Below are 21,280 nucleotides of genomic sequence, written 5' to 3'. Positions count from 1 at the left end.
TTCCCCATAGCATGGTATCATCTGCAAATCTGATGAGTTCCCTTTCTGCCCAGTGTCATCTATATCATTTATTAAGATGTTGAAGAACATCTTCATAAATTATATAGGGCACAGAACCTTGAGCTACCCCACTGCATGTCTTACTCTGTTAGAAGTAGTTTCATTGAGGACTACATGCTAAGTGCTATTGGTCAGCCAATTGCGAATCCATCTGGTGGTACATTGTTTATCAAGAAGTAGGCCGTGGTCTGTTTTGTTAAATGCCTTGCTGAAGTCCAAGTATACTATGTCCACAGCATTTCCCACATCCACTAATTAAAAAATTAATTAGAATAGGATAGAATAGTATGACCTGGAAGGGACCTTGGAGGTCTTCTAGTCCAGCTCCCTGCTCAAGCAGGAGAACCTATACCATTTCAGATAAGTGACTATCTAGACCAGGGGTGTCAAACTCAATTTCACTGAGGGCCACATCAGGATTGTGTTTGACCTCGGGAGGCCAGGGTGGGCATGGTCAGCTCAACATCACTCCTGTCAGGGGCACGGTACTTCTGCCAGTGAAAATGGAGCTTGGGAGGGCCACATGTGGCAGAGGGTTGCAGGAGGCCGTGGCAGACGAAAACGGAGCTCGGGAGCCCATTTTCGCTGGCAGAAGTACCGCGGGCCGGTCCTTTGCTGTTTCAAGGGCAGCCCCAAGGGCCAGATCTAAGTACCCCATGGGCCAGGTGCGGCCACCAGGACTTGAGTTTAACACCCCGGTCTAGACTCTTCTTAAAAACGTCCAGTAATGGAGCACCCACAATTTCTGTAGGATTAGCAAAGGTGTCTGACCTCCCTAAAAAAACTTGTTACAGTGAATTTTTAAATAGTAGAAGAAATTAAAATGTAACATAGCTATTCTGCAATGAATCAGTAACTGGCTTTAAAAACTCATTAACAAATAAGCATAAATTGAAATTGTATGCTTTGTATGAATATGTTTGTATAAATATATTTTATCATGTTGTTTTTTCAATATATGATATCAGATGTGATAATGAGGCATCACATAGATTCTAGAAAGACATCCAAAAGTCCATAAGATGGTGTGGATCTCTTTGAGAGGACTTGAAACAAGGTCTGGACTGGATCTACACAATATAATCCTGTATACTCTTCTGACATACACTCAGAATGGGAAAGAGTGCACTAGATATTAAATTGGCACATAGCTCAATGGGAACAACAAATTTAACAGAGAAATATAAAGTCAGGGAAGAAAAATACAGTTTCTTTTATCTTTCTTCCTTTTGGCACAAGCCTAACAAATCTTGCCTTCTGGTAATTAATCCATCATGGTTTCTCCATCTCTGTATGACTGCTCTGTTAGTAAATCTAACCCTAATTTATAATACTGAATCCAGGCCTGTCCAATTTAACAATTGGTAACATTCCTTCAATTTTTGCATGGTATTTACATTTAATTGTCACTGTGATATTGTTCTACCATAGCAATACAATCAGTCATAATTGTGATACTGCCATTTTTGGCAAACATTGTAAATTATAATTAGTGCATGTACATTTTTGCTTTGTTACTCACATTCTCATAAAGGGCTTGAAGAGTCTCTAAGTCCACCACAGAGTTGTCCAAATTCATGACAGCTATGAAAAAGGCAGAGAAAAGTTTAAAAAAGGATTTACATTTCAAGAAAAGACTAAGCACAATACAGACCCTTTTTTAAAAAATGATCTACTGGCCATACAGTTTAATGGATTACACTTTATTAATGCCTTAAGAAAATGTTCCATCTTACAGTAGATAAGAAAACTAGTGGAACCTGGCATCACATTTTAATGCAGTTAAGTCATCTACCGCCCACAATCATGTCTGGAGTGAGCTTATTGTTACCCATTGTATTGTTACAGAAAAAGTCAAATGGTAACAATAAGCTTTACGCCAGAGTTTGATGGTCTGACTTTAAAAAGTACACATTATAGTCAAACAGCAAAGGAAATATGTCTTTAGCTGAGTTTCAGCCTTTAACTGTATAATCCATGGATCAACCCAATTTATATGTAACAGATATAAGTTTGCTTAAAGCAACCTATGTAGTTAGTCATTACACAAACAGTTCCATAAGTATGACTTCAAAAGTCATACTTCATTTAGAATTAAACAGGAAGGGCAAGTAACATATTTAATAACAGCAAAGATATAAGGATTTAGGCTGGTAAGACAGAATTCATTAAAGAATGGTTTCAAAAGTTTATCTTAGTGCTACTTAAAAAGAAATCAAGAAAGCAAAATTAGTTTTTATTATTTAAAAATCTCTAGCAAAGAAAGGAGATCAAATTTCTATGACTTCTGACAGGCAGGAAACATTCAGACAGAGAAGCACATATACCAGTCTTTTAAACATGCAGCTGGTTGCATCATACCAGGATAGATTATCTAGTGGGGCAACTGCAAAAATATTGATTTATCTTTATTAAGGAAAACCATTCTTTAGATATTGAAATGGGCCTCTGTTAAATTCACATACCATGTTTGTTTATAATTTACCAGGTCCAGAACTGTATTTCAACAGAATGATCCACATGGCAGGCTTTCTACATACCCTATAGAATTTCTGGTGAAGTCATTAATAAAGTTCTTTATTTATTTGAAATAGGTTTCTGTCACCTTTTACATCTTATCAGAATGTCAGGACTGGGGTAGAATTTACACATGCAAAATAACTACTAAAGCAAATTTTTCATTATCATTTAAGCCATTGTCTATCCACTGCATGGGACATGGTGGCTCAGTAGGTAAGACGCTGAGCTTGTCGATCAGAAGATCAGCAGTTCAGTGGTTCGAATCCCTAGTGCCGTGTAATGGGGTGAGCTCCTGTTACTTGTCCCAGCTTCTGCCAACCTAGCAGTTCGAAAGCATGTAAAAAATGCAAGTAGAAAAATAGGGACCACTTTGGTGGGAAGGTAACAGCGCTCCGTACGTCTTCGGCGTTGAGTCATGCCGGTCACATGACCATGGAGATGTCTTCAGATAGCGCTGACTCTTCGGCTTAGAAGAGCATCGCCCCTAGACTAGCACGCATGCGCGGGGGAACCTTTACCTTTACCTTTTATCCACTGTAGGATGAAGGCCTCTTCTGCATGTTTCCAACCAATATGGTCCTGAACTTAAGTTTAAAGAACTTAATTAAAACTGACGCAATCTAGAAATTCCCAAGTGAACAAAACAGCCTGAACAGGGACAAGGTAGTGGGTTATAGTCTTTTTTTTTTTAGGTTTATTAGTTTATAATATAGCATACAAAGAAGATACAAAAGTAAATGGTAGGGAAAATAGGGAAGGTAAAAGGGAAAGAGAAAGTGAGGGAAAGAAAAGGGGGAAAATAAAAAAAACGGCATTGACTTCCTATTTCTTTTGCTACAGTAGAATAGGGCATTAACATCAAACCTCAGCTTTTTACTTTTACATAATTATATTAACTAGCCATTTCTATAACAACAAATGTAAAACCTAAAATCAAAGTTTCATTTTTTTTCCACCTCAAGCACAAAGTCCAGAAGCGGTTTCCAAGTAGAAATAAAAGTATTTATACTTTTTCCTTGATCAAAACAGTCAATTTAGCCACCTCTGCTAACATCAATTATTGCAGCAATTATATATCAATTTTTGCAGCCATTCATCCATTGTGGGGATCAAGGTGACCTTCCATTTCTGTGCATAAAGTCTTGCTACCATCAACATATATAACATCAAAGTTCTGATTTTTTTCCCCCAGGTCTTTTTTCCATTAAACCCAAAAGAGAAGTCTCTGGTTTTCTTTTTATATTCACTGTAAGAATTTTCTATATTAAAATATGAATCCTACTCCAATATTTCTTTGCTTTATCACACATCCACCATAAACAGTAAAAAGTCCCTTGTTTACATTTACATTTCCAACATTCATTTGAAGTGCATGTGGGTTATATTCTTGAATTTTAATTTACCCTAAGTATTCTGTCCTTCTGAGCTACAGTGGCGCAGAAGTAGCCCGCAGCAGGGCTGCCTGCCGGCTGCCAGCAATTTAGCAGTTCAAATCTCACCAGACTCAAGGTTGAGTCAGCCTTCCATCCTTCCGAGGTGGATAAAATGAGGACCCAGATTGTTGGGGGCAATATACTGACTCTGTAAATGGCTTAGAGAGAGTTGTAAAGCACTGTAAAGCGGTATATAAGTCTAAGTGCTATTGCCTGTAGGAGAAATATCAGATCAAATCAAATCTGTATTATTGTCATAGGCCAGTGGTTCTTATCCTTGTCTTCACTATAGAACTCCTTTACATACTTTTTGTGGTCCTAGACCATGGCCATGGTTAAATTTTAACTCAAGATTTAAATCATAACATTTCTTCAAGCCTTTGCAGATCCCCTGTGATGATATTGCATCCCCTCAGCAGTCCGTGAAGCACAGCCGTCATAGACCATTATAAGGATGGTAGGGAAAATTATGAATTTTTTGACTCTGAAAACCATCCATACATAACATGTCTCTTCTGACTTCAGTTAAGTGCCATACACCCAGCCCAAAAAAGGGCTGAGAAAATCAGTCATCTGATTACAATGCAATTGCTTTCATGTTTCTTCTTTCTTCTATTTAGCATTTTCTTCTGCTTTCTATTTAATCTATATACCTCTAAGGCAAATCTTGACCTGGAGCAAAACGTAGCTAGAATTTCCTTTGACAATTCCTGACAAAAACTTAACAACAGATTACATTGCCCTCTATAAATCAGTACCTTTCACTGTTGCTAAATGATTTTGTGTATACACCTCAAGATTAGAGACAATATAATTCATGCTCATTTGTTTTTCATTGCTGTAAAGCATTTAGTGATAAAATCCAGTGTCTGGGACTCATCACATTTTCTCCCTACAGGTCTGAAATATAACTTTAGTTACAGTATAATAAAAGAATATATAAATAAGGAAATGTTGATCTTGATTGCATGAAGCAGAGTCCAGAGTGTTCTTAGAGATTGGAGGGAAGGATTTAAAAAGATAAAAATAACATTCCTTCTTTTCAGGATATTCTTTTTTCCAGAGTCTTCTGCAAAAACCATTTTCTTTTTTCCAAATGTTTTATCATGTTTTACTTCTTTCCTTTTCTCATTTACCTATTTTCAGAAAACATTTTTGTTTACCAATAAATTATCTTTTTATACATCTGTAGGAAATATTTTAATAGTTAGTTCCCTATGACATAGATTTTAACTGTTTTTCTTCTTGAAAATAGTAAAAGTTAACTTTTCTTTTTTAAAAAGAAACTTTCCAAAATCAAACATCTAGTCCTTAAACTAAATAAACTGCATTAAAATTTCAACAAATCAGATTGCTTCATTTGAATAGCAACATAGATCAATATCATAATGCACCACAATAGAATTCCATGTAGGTTATTTTGGAGATAAACCAAAGCAAATCATCTACCTAGAATAAATACAGTTTTAATTAAGTGAGGTCCCCCCTTTATCAAATATAACAAGCAAAGTCTAAGAGATGGCAAGAAAGATTTTATAAAGAACATGGGAAGACAGCCAGGAAGAGAAAAATATACCGTGTTATACAGATACATTGTCATTTCCTATTTTCAATAAGGAGAAATTGTCTATGGTTAACTATACACTTCATAATGAACAAAAGCTTGCAAGGTATTTTATGATGGAATAGATTGAATCTATCTTGTACATATAATATTATCCACAATGATTTAAAGGAGTACGAGATTTCAGGAATATTGCAAAGGGCAGCGGTAATCAGTTTAAAAGGAATTAAATACTTTACAGAACTGAAACATTTATTCATTTTTCTGATTTTTATCTTGCCCTTTATAAGCAACTTAAGGCAGTCAGCATACATATTTTTTCCTCCTATTTTTCCCACAATGCAGTGGGTGGGGTGATCTGGACAAAGAGAGAGTAACTAACCCAAACAGCTTTTATGACTAAAAATAAATATGAGCCAAGAGTGTGTAGCAAAAATAAATAAATATGAGCCAACAATGTGTGTCAGCAGCCAAAAAAGGCAATGCAGTCCTAGCCTGCATTAATAGAGGGATAGAATCAAGATCACGTGTGGTCCTAGTATAGTTTTACAAAGCCTTAGTAAGACCACACTTGGAATACTGTATCCAGTTCTGGTCACCACGATATAAAAAAAAAAAGATGTTGAGACTCTGGAAAGAGTGTAGAGAACAGCAACAAGAATGATTAGGGGAATGATTAGGGATCTATGGAAGCTTAAATATATGAAGAACAGTTACAGGAATTGGATATGTCTAGTCTAATGAAAAGGATTGATTAGGGGAGTCATGAGAGCAGTATTCCAATATTTGAGGGACTCCTATAAAAATGAGGGGTTCAGACTATTTTCCTAAGCACCAAAAGGCAAGACACGAAACAATGGATGGAAACTAAACAAGGAAAGAAGCAACCTAGAACTAAAGAGGAGAAATTTCCTAACAGTGGGAGCAACCAACCAATGGATCAGCTTGCTTTCAGTTGTGGGTATTCCATTACTGTAGACTTTCAAAAAGAGACTGGATAGCCATTTATCTGAAATGGTATAGGCTCTTCTACTTGAGCAGGGAGTTGGACTAGAAGACCTTCCAACGCAGAGTTGGAAGAGATCTTAATTCTACATTCTATGTTCCAAAACTCACAGCCTCCTGATTTCCAGTCTTCCTGGAAACCAGGAGACTGAGTTTTAGAACATAGCACCATAACCACTACACCAAACTGGCTTTTACTTATTTATATAATTATTACATAATTAATTATAATTATATTACTAATTGTAAATTAATTATATTACAATTGTATAATTACAATTATATAATAATTATTAAATACAGAATTCTGTGCTCATGATAAACAACATTCCTCCAGGCCTTCCTGTCCTCTACCATCCCCCGGAGTCATTTAAGGTGATGCCTACTGCTTCAGTGATTCCATCCAGCCACCTCATTCTCTGTCGTCCCCTTCTTCTTTTGTCCTCAATCTTTCCCAGCATTAGGCTCTTTTCCAATGAGTTCTTCCTTCTCATTAGGTGGTCAAAGTATTTGAGTTTCTTTTTTTTTTTTTAATACAATTTTTATTGATTTTTTTTTTTACACAAATAAAATATAATAACAATTCTACATGATAGAATTAAGGAAGAAATAAAAGGTGCAGAAATCAATTAGAAATGTATAGTATAAATGACACCAGACACTTATTCATGTATATATGTATAAACACTGCGAATCCGATGTTAAACAAAGTATTTGAGTTTCATCTTCAGGATCTGGCCTTCTAAAGAGCAGTCAGGGTTGATCTCCATTAGGACTGACCGGTTTGTTCACCTTGCAGTCCAAGGGACTCGCAGGAGTCTTCTCCAGCACCATAGTTCAAAGGCCTCAATTCTTTGGCACTCAGTCTTTCTTATGGTCCAACTTTCACAGCCATACATTGCAACTGGGAAAACCATAGCCTTGACTATATGCACTTTTGTTGGCAGGGTGATTTTTCTGCTTTTTAGTAAGCTGTCCAGATTTGCCATAGCTTTCCTCCCCAGGAGCAAACGTTTTTTAATTTCTTGGCTGCAGTCCCCATCTGCGGTGATCTTGGAGCCCAGGAAAATAAAATCTGTCACTACCTCCATTTCTTCCTCATCTATTTGCCAGGAATTGAGAGAGCCGGATGCCATGATCTTAATTTTTTTAATATTGCGTTTCAAGCCAACTTTTGCACTCTCCTTCTTCATCCGCATCAAGAGGCTCTTTAGTTCCTCTTCACTTTCTGCCATTAGAGTGGTATCATCTGCATATCTGAGGTTGTTGATATTTCTCCCGGCAATCTTAATTCCAACTTTTGAGTCATCTAGCCCTGCCTTTCTCATGATGTGCTCTGTATATAAGTTAAATAAGCAGGGTGACAGTATACAGCCTTGCCGGACTTGTTTCCCAATTTTGAACCAATCAGTGATTCCATGTCCAGTTCTCACTGTTGCTTCTTGACCCACATATAGGTTTCTCAAGAGACAAAGAAGATGGTCTGGTACTCCCATCTCTTTAAGAACTTGCCACGATTTGTTGTGATCCACACAATCAAAGGCTTTAGCATAGTCAATGAAGCAGAAGTAGATGTTTTTCTGGAACTCCCTAGCTTTCTCCATGATCCAGCGTATGTTGGCAATTTGATCTCTAGTTCCTCTGCCTCTTCGAAATCCTGCCTGTACTTCTGGTAGTTCTTGATCCACATACTGCTGGAGCCTAGCTTGTAGGATTTTGAGCATAACTTTACTAGCATATAATATGAGTGCAATGGTGCGATAGTTTGAACATTCTTTGGCATTGCCTTTCTTTGGAATTGGAATGTAAACTGACCTTTTCCAGTCCTGTGGCCACTGTTGAGTTTTCTAAATTTGCTGGCAAATTGAGTGTAGCACTTTTACTGCATTGTCTGTTAAGATTTTGAATAGCTCAGCTGGAATACTGTCACCTCCACTAGCTTTGTTGTTGCTTAGATTTCCTAAGGCCCATTTGACTTCACATTCTAGGATGTCTGGCTCGAGGTCAGTGACCACCCCATCATGGTTATCAGGGACATTAAGCTCGTTCTTGTATAGTTCTTCTGTGTAATTTTGCCACCTCTTCTTAATCTCTTCTACCTCTGCTAGGCCCCTGACATTTTGGTCCTTTATCATGCCCATCTTTGCATGAAACATTCCCTTCATATCTCCAATTTTCTTGAAGAGATCTCTGGTCCTCCCTATTCTATTGTTTTCTTCTATTTCTTTGTACGTTCATTTAAGAAGGCATTCTTATCTCTTCTAGCTATTATCTGGAATTCTGCATTCAATTGGGTGTATCTTTTCTTTCTCCCTTGCCTTTCGGTTCCCTTCTTTCCTCAGTTATTTGCAAAGCTTCCTCAGACAGCCATTTTGCTTTCTTGCATATCTTTTTCTTTGGGATGGTTTTAGTTGCTACCTCTTGTACAATGTTACAAACCGCCGTCCATAGTTCTTCAGGCACTCTGTCTATCAGATCTAATTCCCTAAATCTGTTTGTCACTTCTACTGTATATTCATCAGGGATATGATTTAGTTCATACCTGAACTAAATCATATCCCTAGTGCCTAGTGCTTTCCCCTACTTTCTTCAATTTAACCCTTAATTTTGCAACGAGAAGCTCATAATCTGAGCCACAGTCAGCTCCTGGTCTTGTTTTTACTGACTGTATAGAGCTTCTCCATCTTTGGCTGCAGAGCACATAGTCAATCTGATTTCTGTATTGACCCTGTGGTGATGTCCATGTGTAGAGTCGTCTCTTGGGTTATTCGAAAAGAGTGTTTGCTATGACCATCGTATTATCTTGACAGAATTCTATCAGCCTGTGTCCTGCTTCATTTTGTACTCCAAGGCCAAACTTGCCTGTTATTCCGGTTATCTTTTGGCTTTCTACTTTAGCATTCCAATCCCCCCTGATGATAAGGACATCATTTTTTTTGTGTTCTATAAAGTGCTGTAGGGCTTCATAGAACTGGTCAATTTCATCCTCTTCAACACTAGTGGTTGGGGCATAGACTTGGACTACTGTGATATTGCATGGTTTGCCTTGGATTCGAACTGAGATCATTCTGTCATTTTGGGGATTGCATCCCAGTATTACTTTTTCTATTCTTTTATTGACTATGAAGGCTACTCCATTTCTTCTGAGGGATTCTTGCCCGCAGTAGTATACCTGATGGTCATCTGAATTAAATTCACCCATTCCTGTCCATTTTAGTTCGCTGATTCCTAAGATGTCGATGTTCAGTCTTGTCATCTCTTGTTTGACCACGTATAGCTTGTCTTGATTCATGGATCTTACATTCCAGGTTCCTATGGAGAAAAGATCTTTGCAGCATCGGATTTTCCTTTCACCACCAGATACATCCACAGTTGAGCATCTTTTCGGCTTGGCCCAGTCGCTTCATTCTTTCTGGCGCTACTAGTATTAGCCCTCTGCTCTTCCCTAGTAGCATATTGGACACCCTCCGACCTGAGGAGCTCATCTTCTGGCATCATATCTTTTTTCCGTTTGGTACTGTCCATGGGGTTTTCATGGCAAAGATACTGGAGTGGGTTGCCATTTCCTTCTCCAGTGGATCATGTTTTTTGTTAGAGCTCTCTGCCATCTTGGGTGGCCCTGGATGGCATAGCTCATAGTTTCATTGAGCTATGCAAGCCCCTTTGCCATGACAAGGCAGTAATCCATGAAGAGGATATATTTTTTAACAACCTATTAATATTTGTACAAATACTGTATTTGATGTATAATGTATAATGATGCCTACTACAAGTATTAGTGAATTCTGTTAAAAGGCTATTTTTAGTACATAAGCATTTCTGCAATTCCTTTGAACAAACTTGAATGCAACTTTGCTCCTTTTTGAAAAAATACATTGCACACCGCTTTTACATTCTTTTTAAATTCCATCTTGGAGCTCAAAAATCCTCTCAAAAATGTTAACTTTTTACATTTACATCACTTTTTACAGTGAACAAGAAATATAGCATAGCTTCTTGTTTTACATTTTTGAAGCTTGTTAAGATTACCAAAGATTGAGATGCACAGCAATAGAACACTTCTGTTTGAATACTTACAGGAGATAAGAGAAGGTCTGGTCTGGTACCATGGTACCAGGTGGCTTGGCACAGGTATGCAGGCCACTGCTTCTATTTCACACAACTGCTCATACATTACGATGTAAAGCACAACAAAAACAACTCCTCCTCCTCAGGCTATTGCTGAGCACATTGTAAGCCGCCCTGAGTCTTCGGAGAAGGGCGGCATATAAATCAAATTAAAAAAAAAAAAACTCCTCTATAATATCATATTATTATAGCCCACAAGTACAGCAGAAAAATAAAAATCACCACCAGGAAATAAAATGCAATTGATTTCCATACTATTGCTGGTAGTGAAAGATTTGCAGTTTGCCAATAATTTCTCTGGCACAATTAAGATGTTAATTTAAAGGCCTACATGATTTAGCAGGTGACGGCCATTTTCCATTATACATCTGTCCTGCTGTTGATCAATACTAGAGGCCATTTAATGATGTTCCTGCTGTTATTTTAGCACTTGGGAGAAGGCCATGTATAGCACTGTTTTTAAATGTTGGAATTTCTTTTGACTTTCACTCTCTCAGACTTTGCAGAGGTGAGTCTTTTTCATCAGGGTTTTAACTGTTTATTTTAGTATTCATTTGAATTAATGTTTTGCTTTGCCTTTTAAAAAAATCACGAATGCTATACTTTTGAATACTTGCTCTGGTAGAAAGCTGAGGTAAAAAACTGACTAAATATACATATAATGCTACTTTTTAAAACAAATATCAGTGACCTTTATATGAGGCTTCATATAACCAGTTGTGGGATTCAAATAATTTAATAACAGGTTCTCTGCCCTAATGATTTCTTCCACCAACCTGTTCATCAAACTGCTCAGAAAGTTAACAACTGGTTCTCCCAAAGTGTGCGAACTGGCTGAATCCCACCACTGCATATAACTCTACTCTCACTACCAGTTTTTTAGTAGCATAGCAATGAAATTTTTATTTTTATTTTATTTTATTTCAAATTTATATACCGCACCTTCTCCCAAGGGACTCAGGGCAGTGTATAGCCAGATAAAAACATACAATACAAACATTAAGAACAATTAAAAAATATATATTAATTTGGCCCCAGTTTAAAATGACAAACCAATTAAAAATTAAAAATTTAAAAATATGTTAAGCCAGCCCGGCTTGATGAAAAAAGAAAGTTTTAAGGGCACGGCGGAAGGCACCAAAGTCTTGGATTCTCCTTATCTCAGGGGGCAGCAGAAATGACTTGTCTTGTCTCCAACTCTTTTTAGCATAGTAGAATAAAATAATAACACACAGCCTCAACTTTTTACTTTTACATAATAATATGTACTAGCAATTTCCATGACAGCATATCTAATCAGCAAAACCCAAAGTCAAAGTTTCATTTTTTTCCCCACTTCAAGCACAAAGTTCAGTAATGGCTTCCAAATGGAAAGAAAATTAGCTGTATTCTTTTCTGGGAGTAAACTAGTTTCCGCTGTTTCCTTTCTTTTTATCATATGTCTTTATTGACTTACTGATAATTTGTTTCTCCCTTTCTATACTTTGAATAATGTTGCTGACCTTGAAAAAAAATACTATGATTGGTATGTATGTACACTACTTTGGGATTTATATGTTCATGCAACAATGCAACATTATACTTTCCTAATAATCTAGATGTATTTTGGGTGTTATTAAAGCTTCCATTTATAGAGAAGCAAATCAGTGGTGGGTTGCCCCCAGTTCGCACCGGTTCTATAGAACCGGTAGTAAAACTGGCAGGAGGCTCCGCCCACTGACCCCAACGTCATCAAAATGCTTCTGCGCATGCGCAGAAGAGCGGGCGTGCACACGAGTGAAGTGAGCGCGCACATGCGGCCCCACTGCAAACTGGTAGTAAAGGTAAGTAGAACCCACTCCTGAAGCAAAATGCATATTCTCACTCCTGCCTTCTTCTTCTATTTTAAATACTTAATAAAAGTGTCATAATGATGACCTGAGATGTTGGGAATTTTGACAAAATTCATATTTTAGTTCATGTATCTTTCAATATGCTAATATCATCTGATATCTGGCTTAAATGTCATTTTTACTATATATTTCCTGCCAAAATAATTTGTTATGTCATGTATTCAGGGCCATAATGAAGTATTACACTAAAATTAATGAAGTATTGCATAAAGAAGACATCAGCAATTGGTTAATAACTGGCAAACATCCCAGCAAAAAGGACAACAATAGGAAATTACAGGCTTATAACATGCTTGCCTATATTTTTAAATTATTCACAGGCATAAGAATGAACAACATCCAAGATTTCTTAGAAGAAAATAACAACACTCCAGTAGAAAGAAAGGAGGCAGCAAGAAAAGCAGAGGTACAAAATATCAACTTCTGATTGATAAAATGGTTTGGGAGAATTGCGAAAAGTGCAAAATCAATTTTATATGATTGATTTTAAAAGGCATTTGATTCATTACCACATAGTTGGATCATCAAATGTTTCAAAATAATTGGTATCAATAAAACGTTAAAATGTTTATTAAAAAAAACAATGAAGCAGCATAAGACAGAATTGTTGGTTGGAAATGAAAACTCTAACAATAGCTTCTAATGTTAACATTAGGCAACTTCCATGGTAATTTATTATCATCCTTAACTTTTGTCATTCCCATGATCCCATTTTCAGTGACTGGATGTTTGGATCAAAAAAATATAACTAATAATTATTCACTATGCATTACATTCCTGATTTGATATATGCAGGGCACAGATTATATTCCCTGCAGAGATTTACTTCAAGTCAAACCAACTACAGGACATCCTTGATTTACAACAAAGCATTTAGTAACTGTTTGAAGTTACAACAGCACTGAAAAAACTGATTTATGACCATTTTTCACACTTATGACCATTGCATCATCCCCATAATCATGTGATCAAAATGTACATGCTTGGTAAGTGACTTATATTTGTGGTGATTGCAGGGTCCTAAGATCATGTGATTGCCTTTTGTGAAATTCTGACAAGCAAAGTCAATGGGGAAGCCAGATTCACTTAACAACCATGTTGCTAACTTAATAATTGCAGTGATTCATTTAACAACTGTCACAAGAAAGGTTGTAAATAGTTGTAAAATGGGGCAAAACCTAACAAATGTCTCACTTAGCAACAAAATGTTTGGACTCAATTATAGGAATAAGTCAAGGACTACCTGTATCAAAGCAAAAAAAGCATGCATTGGTTGATTACATAAAAACATTCAAGAACATGCACTGATGCATGTTAAACATTAGAACTTGGATGTGCTGAAAACACATAAATATTGAAATAGTGGAATAAAAACAAGAACAAAATGTTAGCAAGGAAAAGCATTACATGGTCAATTTCTACAAAAGATTGGGTGAAAAGATTGGGTAAAGTAAAACCTGGCGATGGCTTACAACTGGAATATCAGAAAAAAGAAACTGAAGGCTTGATTTTTTTTGGCTGTTCAAGAGCAAGCTATTCATACTAATTCAATCAAGGCAAGAATTGAAAAATCGTCAAATGATTCAAAATGCAGACTGTGCAAAGAGGCAGAAAGAACAGTAAATCACATATTCAGCTTATTCAAGCAGATCCCACAAATTTATAAACAATGGCATAACACAGTCGCCAAAATGATTCACTGGAACATTTGTAAAGTTATGTGCCAGTAAGAAAAAAATTGGTGGGAACACAGAGCTGGCTCATAACACACCAGATTTAACTTGGTTGAAAAGAAGGAAGTGCAGATAATTGATGTGACAATACCCGGACATAGTAGAATAAAAGACAAAAGAATTGGAGAATATCACATGGTATCATGATCTGTAAATTGAAAGATTATGGCATAAACCAGCTGGGGTGGTCCCAGTGGTTATCAGCCCAGTAGGCACCATATGAAAAAATCTTGGGCGGCACTTAGAAAATCTGCACATAGACAAAATTTTCATTTGACAGTTACAAAAATCCTTGCTGCTTAGATCTGCATATAAACTCACTGATGTATTATGACATCCTAGGTTCTTGAGAAGAAATTGATGCTTATGAAGGTCCACATCAATAGCTGGCAGCTGTAGCTTCACTTTTTTATGCATGTAATAAAAAATTCGGTCCTTTGTGCTAGGCCAGGCCAAGAAACAGTCATCAGAAAGATTCCAGGAAAGGTGCTTTATTATAATATATTAACACAATCTCCAAAGGTTGTCACCACCTTTTTCTACCTCCTTTTCAAGGACAAGATCAAGGTGGGAATATTCTTTTTCTCATGCTTTTTATTTTCCCAGGGATTCCACTTCCTTCTCTAGGCCAGAACTACAGTATTCATTTGTAGAGAGATTTATCTGTCTGCCCCATTCCCCATCCTATCCTATCCCAAGTTGAGAAACGCATACAGAACATGGCTTCTTTACCAACAGTGTTCATAGGTACCATTTCCTTTTGTGAAATAAAGAAATGTGATCTCTCTCATTGTGTTTCATGTGACACAGAGGGAGGGGCCTTAAAATAGAGCAGTTGCCAACAATCCAAAATGATGCTCCATTGTCTTTCCCATAGTAATGAACTGGGGAAATATGGAGGGATTTCCTCCCCTCCAGGCTTCAGCCTGAACACATTGATTTATGAAGCCAAACTTTTTTGTTTGTTTTTGCTGCCTTCTTTTCATACATACAAATCTATTCTGTTCAATTTGGAGTGTTGGTTTTACTGACAGTCACATAAGAGTTACAACCTCTACATAATGTATTTTCAACTTTCTGATGGGTTGAAAAGAACCATGGCCTTAAACAACTAAAACTAATGGGCAAAATAATAATGTTAGTATTAGCATTTAGTTTTTCCTAGTGTTTCTAGTGGAAATGTATGGATTTGAAGGAGGGAGATTTTGATTCCATGTGCAATTTTATGCATGTGACTTAGGCATATTTCTTACCTCACAATGACAGTATATACAAGTGGAAAAGGAAAGGGTTCTATAAAGTATTGTGTCATGACCATTATGTTCTAGTCCATAGCGATAATGTTATACTGATATAGGTTTTAAAGAAAATGGTATAAAATAAAAGGTATTTTTAGTATAAACATTTCCAATGCAGGCATCTTGAGTAAACAAGCTTATATAAATTCAAAGACATAAGTTACTGATTAAATCAGCCAAAACTTCATACACCTATACAGTTTGTTTATAAAATTTGTGGAAGTTAAATTCGTAGAGAACAAATACATTTTGTTTAAGTCAGTGTGTCGCCTTCTTGTCTGGGGGAAAAAGGAAAAAAAAAAGACCCCTGTGCACTAATTCTTTCAGAATAAAATGTTTAAATGCAAACATGATTAGTATTGTAGACTGTTTAATCTAGGGAGATTATGTTGCATTTCTATTTTTTTTTTTAGAGTTTTATTGATATGGGCCATACTGATTTCTTCAGTGCTTATCTTAATTATTTGAGCATATTTATTTAAATTTGTAAAGTAATAAAGACAGACTGAATAAAATATGAGGATCTTAGATGGATGGGCAAATATATTTTTAAAGGAAAGAATCCAGAAAAAAACAAATCTATCAAATCTGTCCCTTAATAGATTGCAGCAGTCCACACTGATAATATATGGTAGTTCTGTATGAGTAAAAACAGAACTGCAATGTGTTTCATAAAAAGTAGAAAGGATGCTTTAAAGTTCATTGGAACGTGAATGTAGCACCTGGTGAGCTAGTGGAGTGTTTCATTAAGTCTGTGGTTCCAAACTGTAGACCATGGTGCCCAAGAGCACTGTAGAACCATAAGCTACTACCTCGAGGTAGTTCACAGTTTTGGTCTAGGAAAGCTGTTAAAAAATTGCAGGATACTCTGAACTAAGAAAGTTTGGGAAGCTCTGCATTAAGCAATGTGAAATGTGTTTCCCATAACCTGAAAAAATATGGTTAATGCAGAGTTGTTCCTACTGGGTATCTTTCCAGAAAAAATTAGTAAGGAAAATGTATATTTGATCATACATGTAATAACAGCTGCAAGAATTGTGTATGCTCAAAATTGGAAATCAGAGAAAATACCTTTGGAAGAAGAAGTAATAAAAAAAAAATTAGATTGTGTAGAAATGAATAGATTAACCCTGATGATTAAAGATAAGGAGGAATCAGAATATTTTAAAACATGGAATTATTTTTATAGTTGGTTGGAAAAGAGATATAAATGACTGATATCATAATTATGTATAAATGATGATTACAATATTGATTTAGCAATGAAATGTTAGAATGGTTTGGATGAAGATGAAGATAGAAGAAACTTATGGAAGATGGTGAAGAAGCCTAGAAGATAACACCGAGATGTCACAGGGAAGGGAGGATTGATGTATTGTTTGTTTGTCTTAAAAAATAAAAAATAATTACTAAAAAGAAAAAATATGGTTAATGCAACCAAAAAAGATTGTATTTTTAAAAAAATGCTGAACATCTCAGAGAATGTTCAAAAAATGTTAAAATTACCTTGCAGTTCTAAATATAATTTGAGAGTTGAAACAGTAACTCACATGGCTTGTTCTCTTCAATTAAATTTGAAAGTGAAATCAAAAGTGAGTGGACTGATGTATGTTTTCCTTAGCTATATTTCTAGTATTTGAAATGTATTAAGACAAGCAAGGATTGTAGATTTTTCGGGTATAAATATTGGTCAAAACAATTACTATAATATAACGGTACATGGAAGGAGAAATTTATATTTGAATTGCAGCAATAGAATAAATCAGTGTTTGGGGAGTTGTTTTGTTGATAACATAATTTCCGGGTCTTTTAACATTTGTGCTTTTGTGCAAATTGCTAAAGCTTTGTGGTTGTGCTGATCTTTCAGTATTGTTATTATATCTGTGTTTTCTTTTGTTGATTAGTTTAGTCTGTGTTTTCAAATTGTTGAGAGTGCCTGTACTTTCAAATTGTTAGACTTACTATAGAGAAGTTAAAATTAGTAACAAATTATGTAGGAAACTGCCTTATGAAATATGAGACCGAGTCAGCTAATACTGACTAGTTAGCTGCTATACATGAAGATTCTCCAGCTTTTCCTGATAAGCTGGAGTCACCAGCTGGGAACTTGTGTATACTTTGTACAAAGTATATGCATCTCATTCTAATGTTCAAAAAACATTATAATTTATAACAGAATAGGGAATATCGTTTTGCAGTCAACTTTTAATTCTTAAAAATTTCATTGGTGTATAAACAATGATGGAGCAAAAATGCAGTTTAACAAAAAAAAGTTAATAACTGAAACATACTCCTTAAATAAATTGTTGTCAAAGGTTTGAAAATATTTTAAATATTAAAAGAAGTTATATGCATGTTCTTGATACTGTCATGAAACAAATAACAATACTGTCAGGAACTATATATTTTGGAGCATCTTAAACCATTAAATCAAATTTCTCAGAGAGAATCTTGAGAAATCTATTAAAAACCTGATAAATGTATGGAATCAAAACTAATTTAATTGCCTACAAAATACTGCTAGCATATTCTGCTCTACATTATAGTCATTACGAATTAAAGTGCAAAAATATTTTATACAACCTTTTTTATGACATTCACATTATTCATAAATAGTCTTTAAATTCAAAAAGGAAACCATATTATCAAAATGAAACTCTATCTCCAATATTTTTCTATACAACCAATGTACTAAATTATTGTCATCATCTCTTTTTAAGAATAAGTGAGAATAACTTTAGGGATATAATTTTAATTACTGCTGGGCTCGTCTATTTCAAAAATTCAAATGTTTGGGGTTTTTTCCCTGTTTGTAGGAAGTAAAAATTTTAAAAAGAAAAAGAAACAGCTGGATTTGGGGAGGGAGAGAATAATTTATGGGCAAATGGGATTTGTCCTCAAATGAAAGCTCACATAGGCAGGGTGAATCATATAGTTTTCATGGCAATCATACAATAGTGAATTGTGATTATCTTACAAGCTCCTCTTCTATTTGCAGAAATCTACAGAACTCTTCTTTCTGAATATCTGTACATATTTATTATTGCAATTTTAATCACACTCTGATACAAAACAAAGAACTACTCCCCCCCCCAAATTAATAACAATTAGAAAAAAATAATGCTTTCTATGGAAGCTTTCTAACTTGGAAGGCTTTGCCTCTCATACAGCTCTAGCTCACTTACAAATGCTAACCAATTCTGGTGAGAAATTGAAATGTTCCATTTTTGAACCATGCTAGTCTACAAAGGAACAGATGTTCATTTTTATGAATGTTGTGGTATATCTGGGTATCTAGTTGGATCTAGGCAACTCCTATGTTGGCCTAGAATGAACCATGGTGGTGCAGTAGTTAGAATGCAGGCAAACTCTGCCCACAGCGAAGAGTTTGATCCTAATTAACTCAAGGTTAATTCAGCCTTCCCTATTTCCAAGTCAGTAAAATGAGAATCCAGATTGTTGGGGGCAATATGCTGACTCTGTAAACCACTTAGAGAAGGCTGTAAAGCACTATCAAGCGGTATATAAGTCTAAGTGCTATTGCTAGAATGAGCTATTCCTAGTTAGACTGCTTATGTTGAGTCTGGCATCTTGCATCACCCTAAAACCTTCACAATTTTTACAGCAAATACGTAATAGAAGTATACCAAAATCTATGCATAAATATTTCAGTTTTAATATTGTTGGTTAGAAATGAATAGAGAAGCTGGCTTCAATATAAGCATAAAATATCTTTTAATCATAATGTCAAAAGTTTAACCAAAAAGCGTCTGCACTTTATATTCCCACAAAAGAATGGGTGTCAAACCAATAGTAGTAATGAAGACGCCATAATGATATTGTCCAGATGTAACAGTGATGATAATAGTAACATTTTACTAAGGAAATAATCTTTCTTAAATTATCTTAAGGCATGCTTGTTTGGAAAATGCAATAACCTTGATCCAGTCACAGCATATATAGTAGAAGCAAAGAGAAAAAAAAAAAAAGCTATCCAAAATTTAAACGTTAACAAAGTATTTAATACCCTCCCCTCTTTCTCTGCTTCTTTTCATAGGAGATCATTTTGAACTGACACTATTTCCATATGGGACAGAGACAGTGTGTCCAATGCTAGTAGAGAATAAGCGTGATCCTAATTATTATTTTTATTTATCTATGAGAGAGAGACTTTTCAATTATATGTGGCTTCTTAAAAATGTTCCTGCTACTATGCCCTTCAGTGGGATAGATCAATTTAAGGATGGTCAGATGAAACCTAGTGTTTTGAAAATGGTGCCTACACCTTAAGAAGTACTTTTGCTGCAGTACACAGTATACGAAACTATTGTCACAGCAGAATGATTGCAGATAAGCCCTATTCAGTAATTCCAAAGAAGCTGGACCATTTATTACACAGATCATTTGTAACATAATTGAAAAAATATATAATTGAAATTTGAGTATCCTGCACTATTAGAGGTCCAGCTCCCATGGCAGCCTTTGTCTGTAAAGCATTAGATGCTATGGTTACTTGATGTAGACAATCATGCTCTTCAGGGAATCAGGGAACTGAAGTAACACTCTTATATGGAATATACAATAAAAACCAATAAGCTCAAATCCTCTTCTTCCAACCCAATTCTTGCAGCCAATGAAATAAGTAATGGTGATGTAACAATGAAATTATGTGATAAGCTAAATTTGCAATGATGAAAGCAAACACATGACATTGATTAGATTTGTTGTGGACAAGAGTAGCAATCAACTGCTTTTTATAGCAAATAATCACCAGAGAGCTAATTATAGCAGGATGTGAAGTTAATGATAGCTTCCTGGGGCTGAAGCTGTAGGACTAATTTACCATTTTACTAGTCACATGCTAAAGAGGCAGATTCTTTTTTGCTCCCTTTGCATTCATGACACAGTGTAACAAATGAAAATTATCAATGAAATATAGTTCATTTACCATGGTTTAATAAACTGCAAAGGGATCATTCATTTTGGAGGGAGATTCACAGCTGCTCTTCAAACTATCAATTCAAAATAGGTAAATTCCAAAAAAGCCAAAAAAAGCTAACAGAATCCTAAATTGCATTAACAGAGGAATACAATCAAGATCAAGTGACATACTAATACCACTCTATAAAACCTTAGTAAGACCACACCTAGAACACTACATCCAGTTTTGGTCACCACACTATAAAAAAGATGCTGAGACTCTAGAAAAAGTGCAGAGAAGAGCAACAAGGATGATTAGGGGACTGGAGACTAAAACATATGAAGAACGGTTACAGGAACTGGTCATGGCTAGTCTAGTGAAGAGAAAGACCAGGGGAGACATGATAGCAGTGTTCCAATATTTGAGGGTCTGCCACAGAGAGGGAGGGTTTAGGTACCAAGGCACCTGAAGGCCAGCAAGGACTAATAGATGGAAATTGATCAAGGAGAGATTCAAATTACAAATAAGGAGAAATTTTCTGACAGTGAGAACAATCAGCCAATAGAACAGCTTGCCTTCAGAAGTTGTGGGAGCTTCATCACTGGAGGCTTTCAAGAAGAGATTGGACTGCCATTTGTCAGAAATGGTGTAGGATCTCCTGCATGACCTACAAGGTCTAACTCTGTTAAGATTCAAAGGCAGTTTGGAGATTTGATGGACTTTTGA

The 21,280-nt window shown here is 35.8% G+C and overlaps 1 protein-coding gene across 3 annotated transcripts in view; it reads right to left on the bottom strand.

Annotated features, from left to right (window-relative positions):
• Window positions 1-21,280, bottom strand: part of FMN2 (formin 2) — a 183,907-nt gene that overhangs the window by 75,814 nt on the left and 86,813 nt on the right. For all 3 annotated transcript variants that reach the window (XR_004593074.2, XR_015731460.1, XM_034428275.3), the window contains exon 8: window positions 1,583-1,644. Coding sequence is in view for 1 of the 3 variants with exons in the window: in XM_034428275.3 (XP_034284166.2) it covers window positions 1,583-1,644 (62 nt within the window). In the remaining 2 variants the exon portion in view is untranslated. The remainder of the gene's footprint in view (window positions 1-1,582; window positions 1,645-21,280) is intronic.

This window comes from Pantherophis guttatus, chromosome 1 (assembly GCF_059756535.1).
Source record: "Pantherophis guttatus breed Tessera chromosome 1, ASM5975653v1, whole genome shotgun sequence".
NCBI classification, from domain to species: Eukaryota; Metazoa; Chordata; class Lepidosauria; order Squamata; family Colubridae; genus Pantherophis; species Pantherophis guttatus.
Note: the sequence above shows the minus strand (reverse complement) of the source record. Positions and strands in the feature narration are given on the sequence as shown.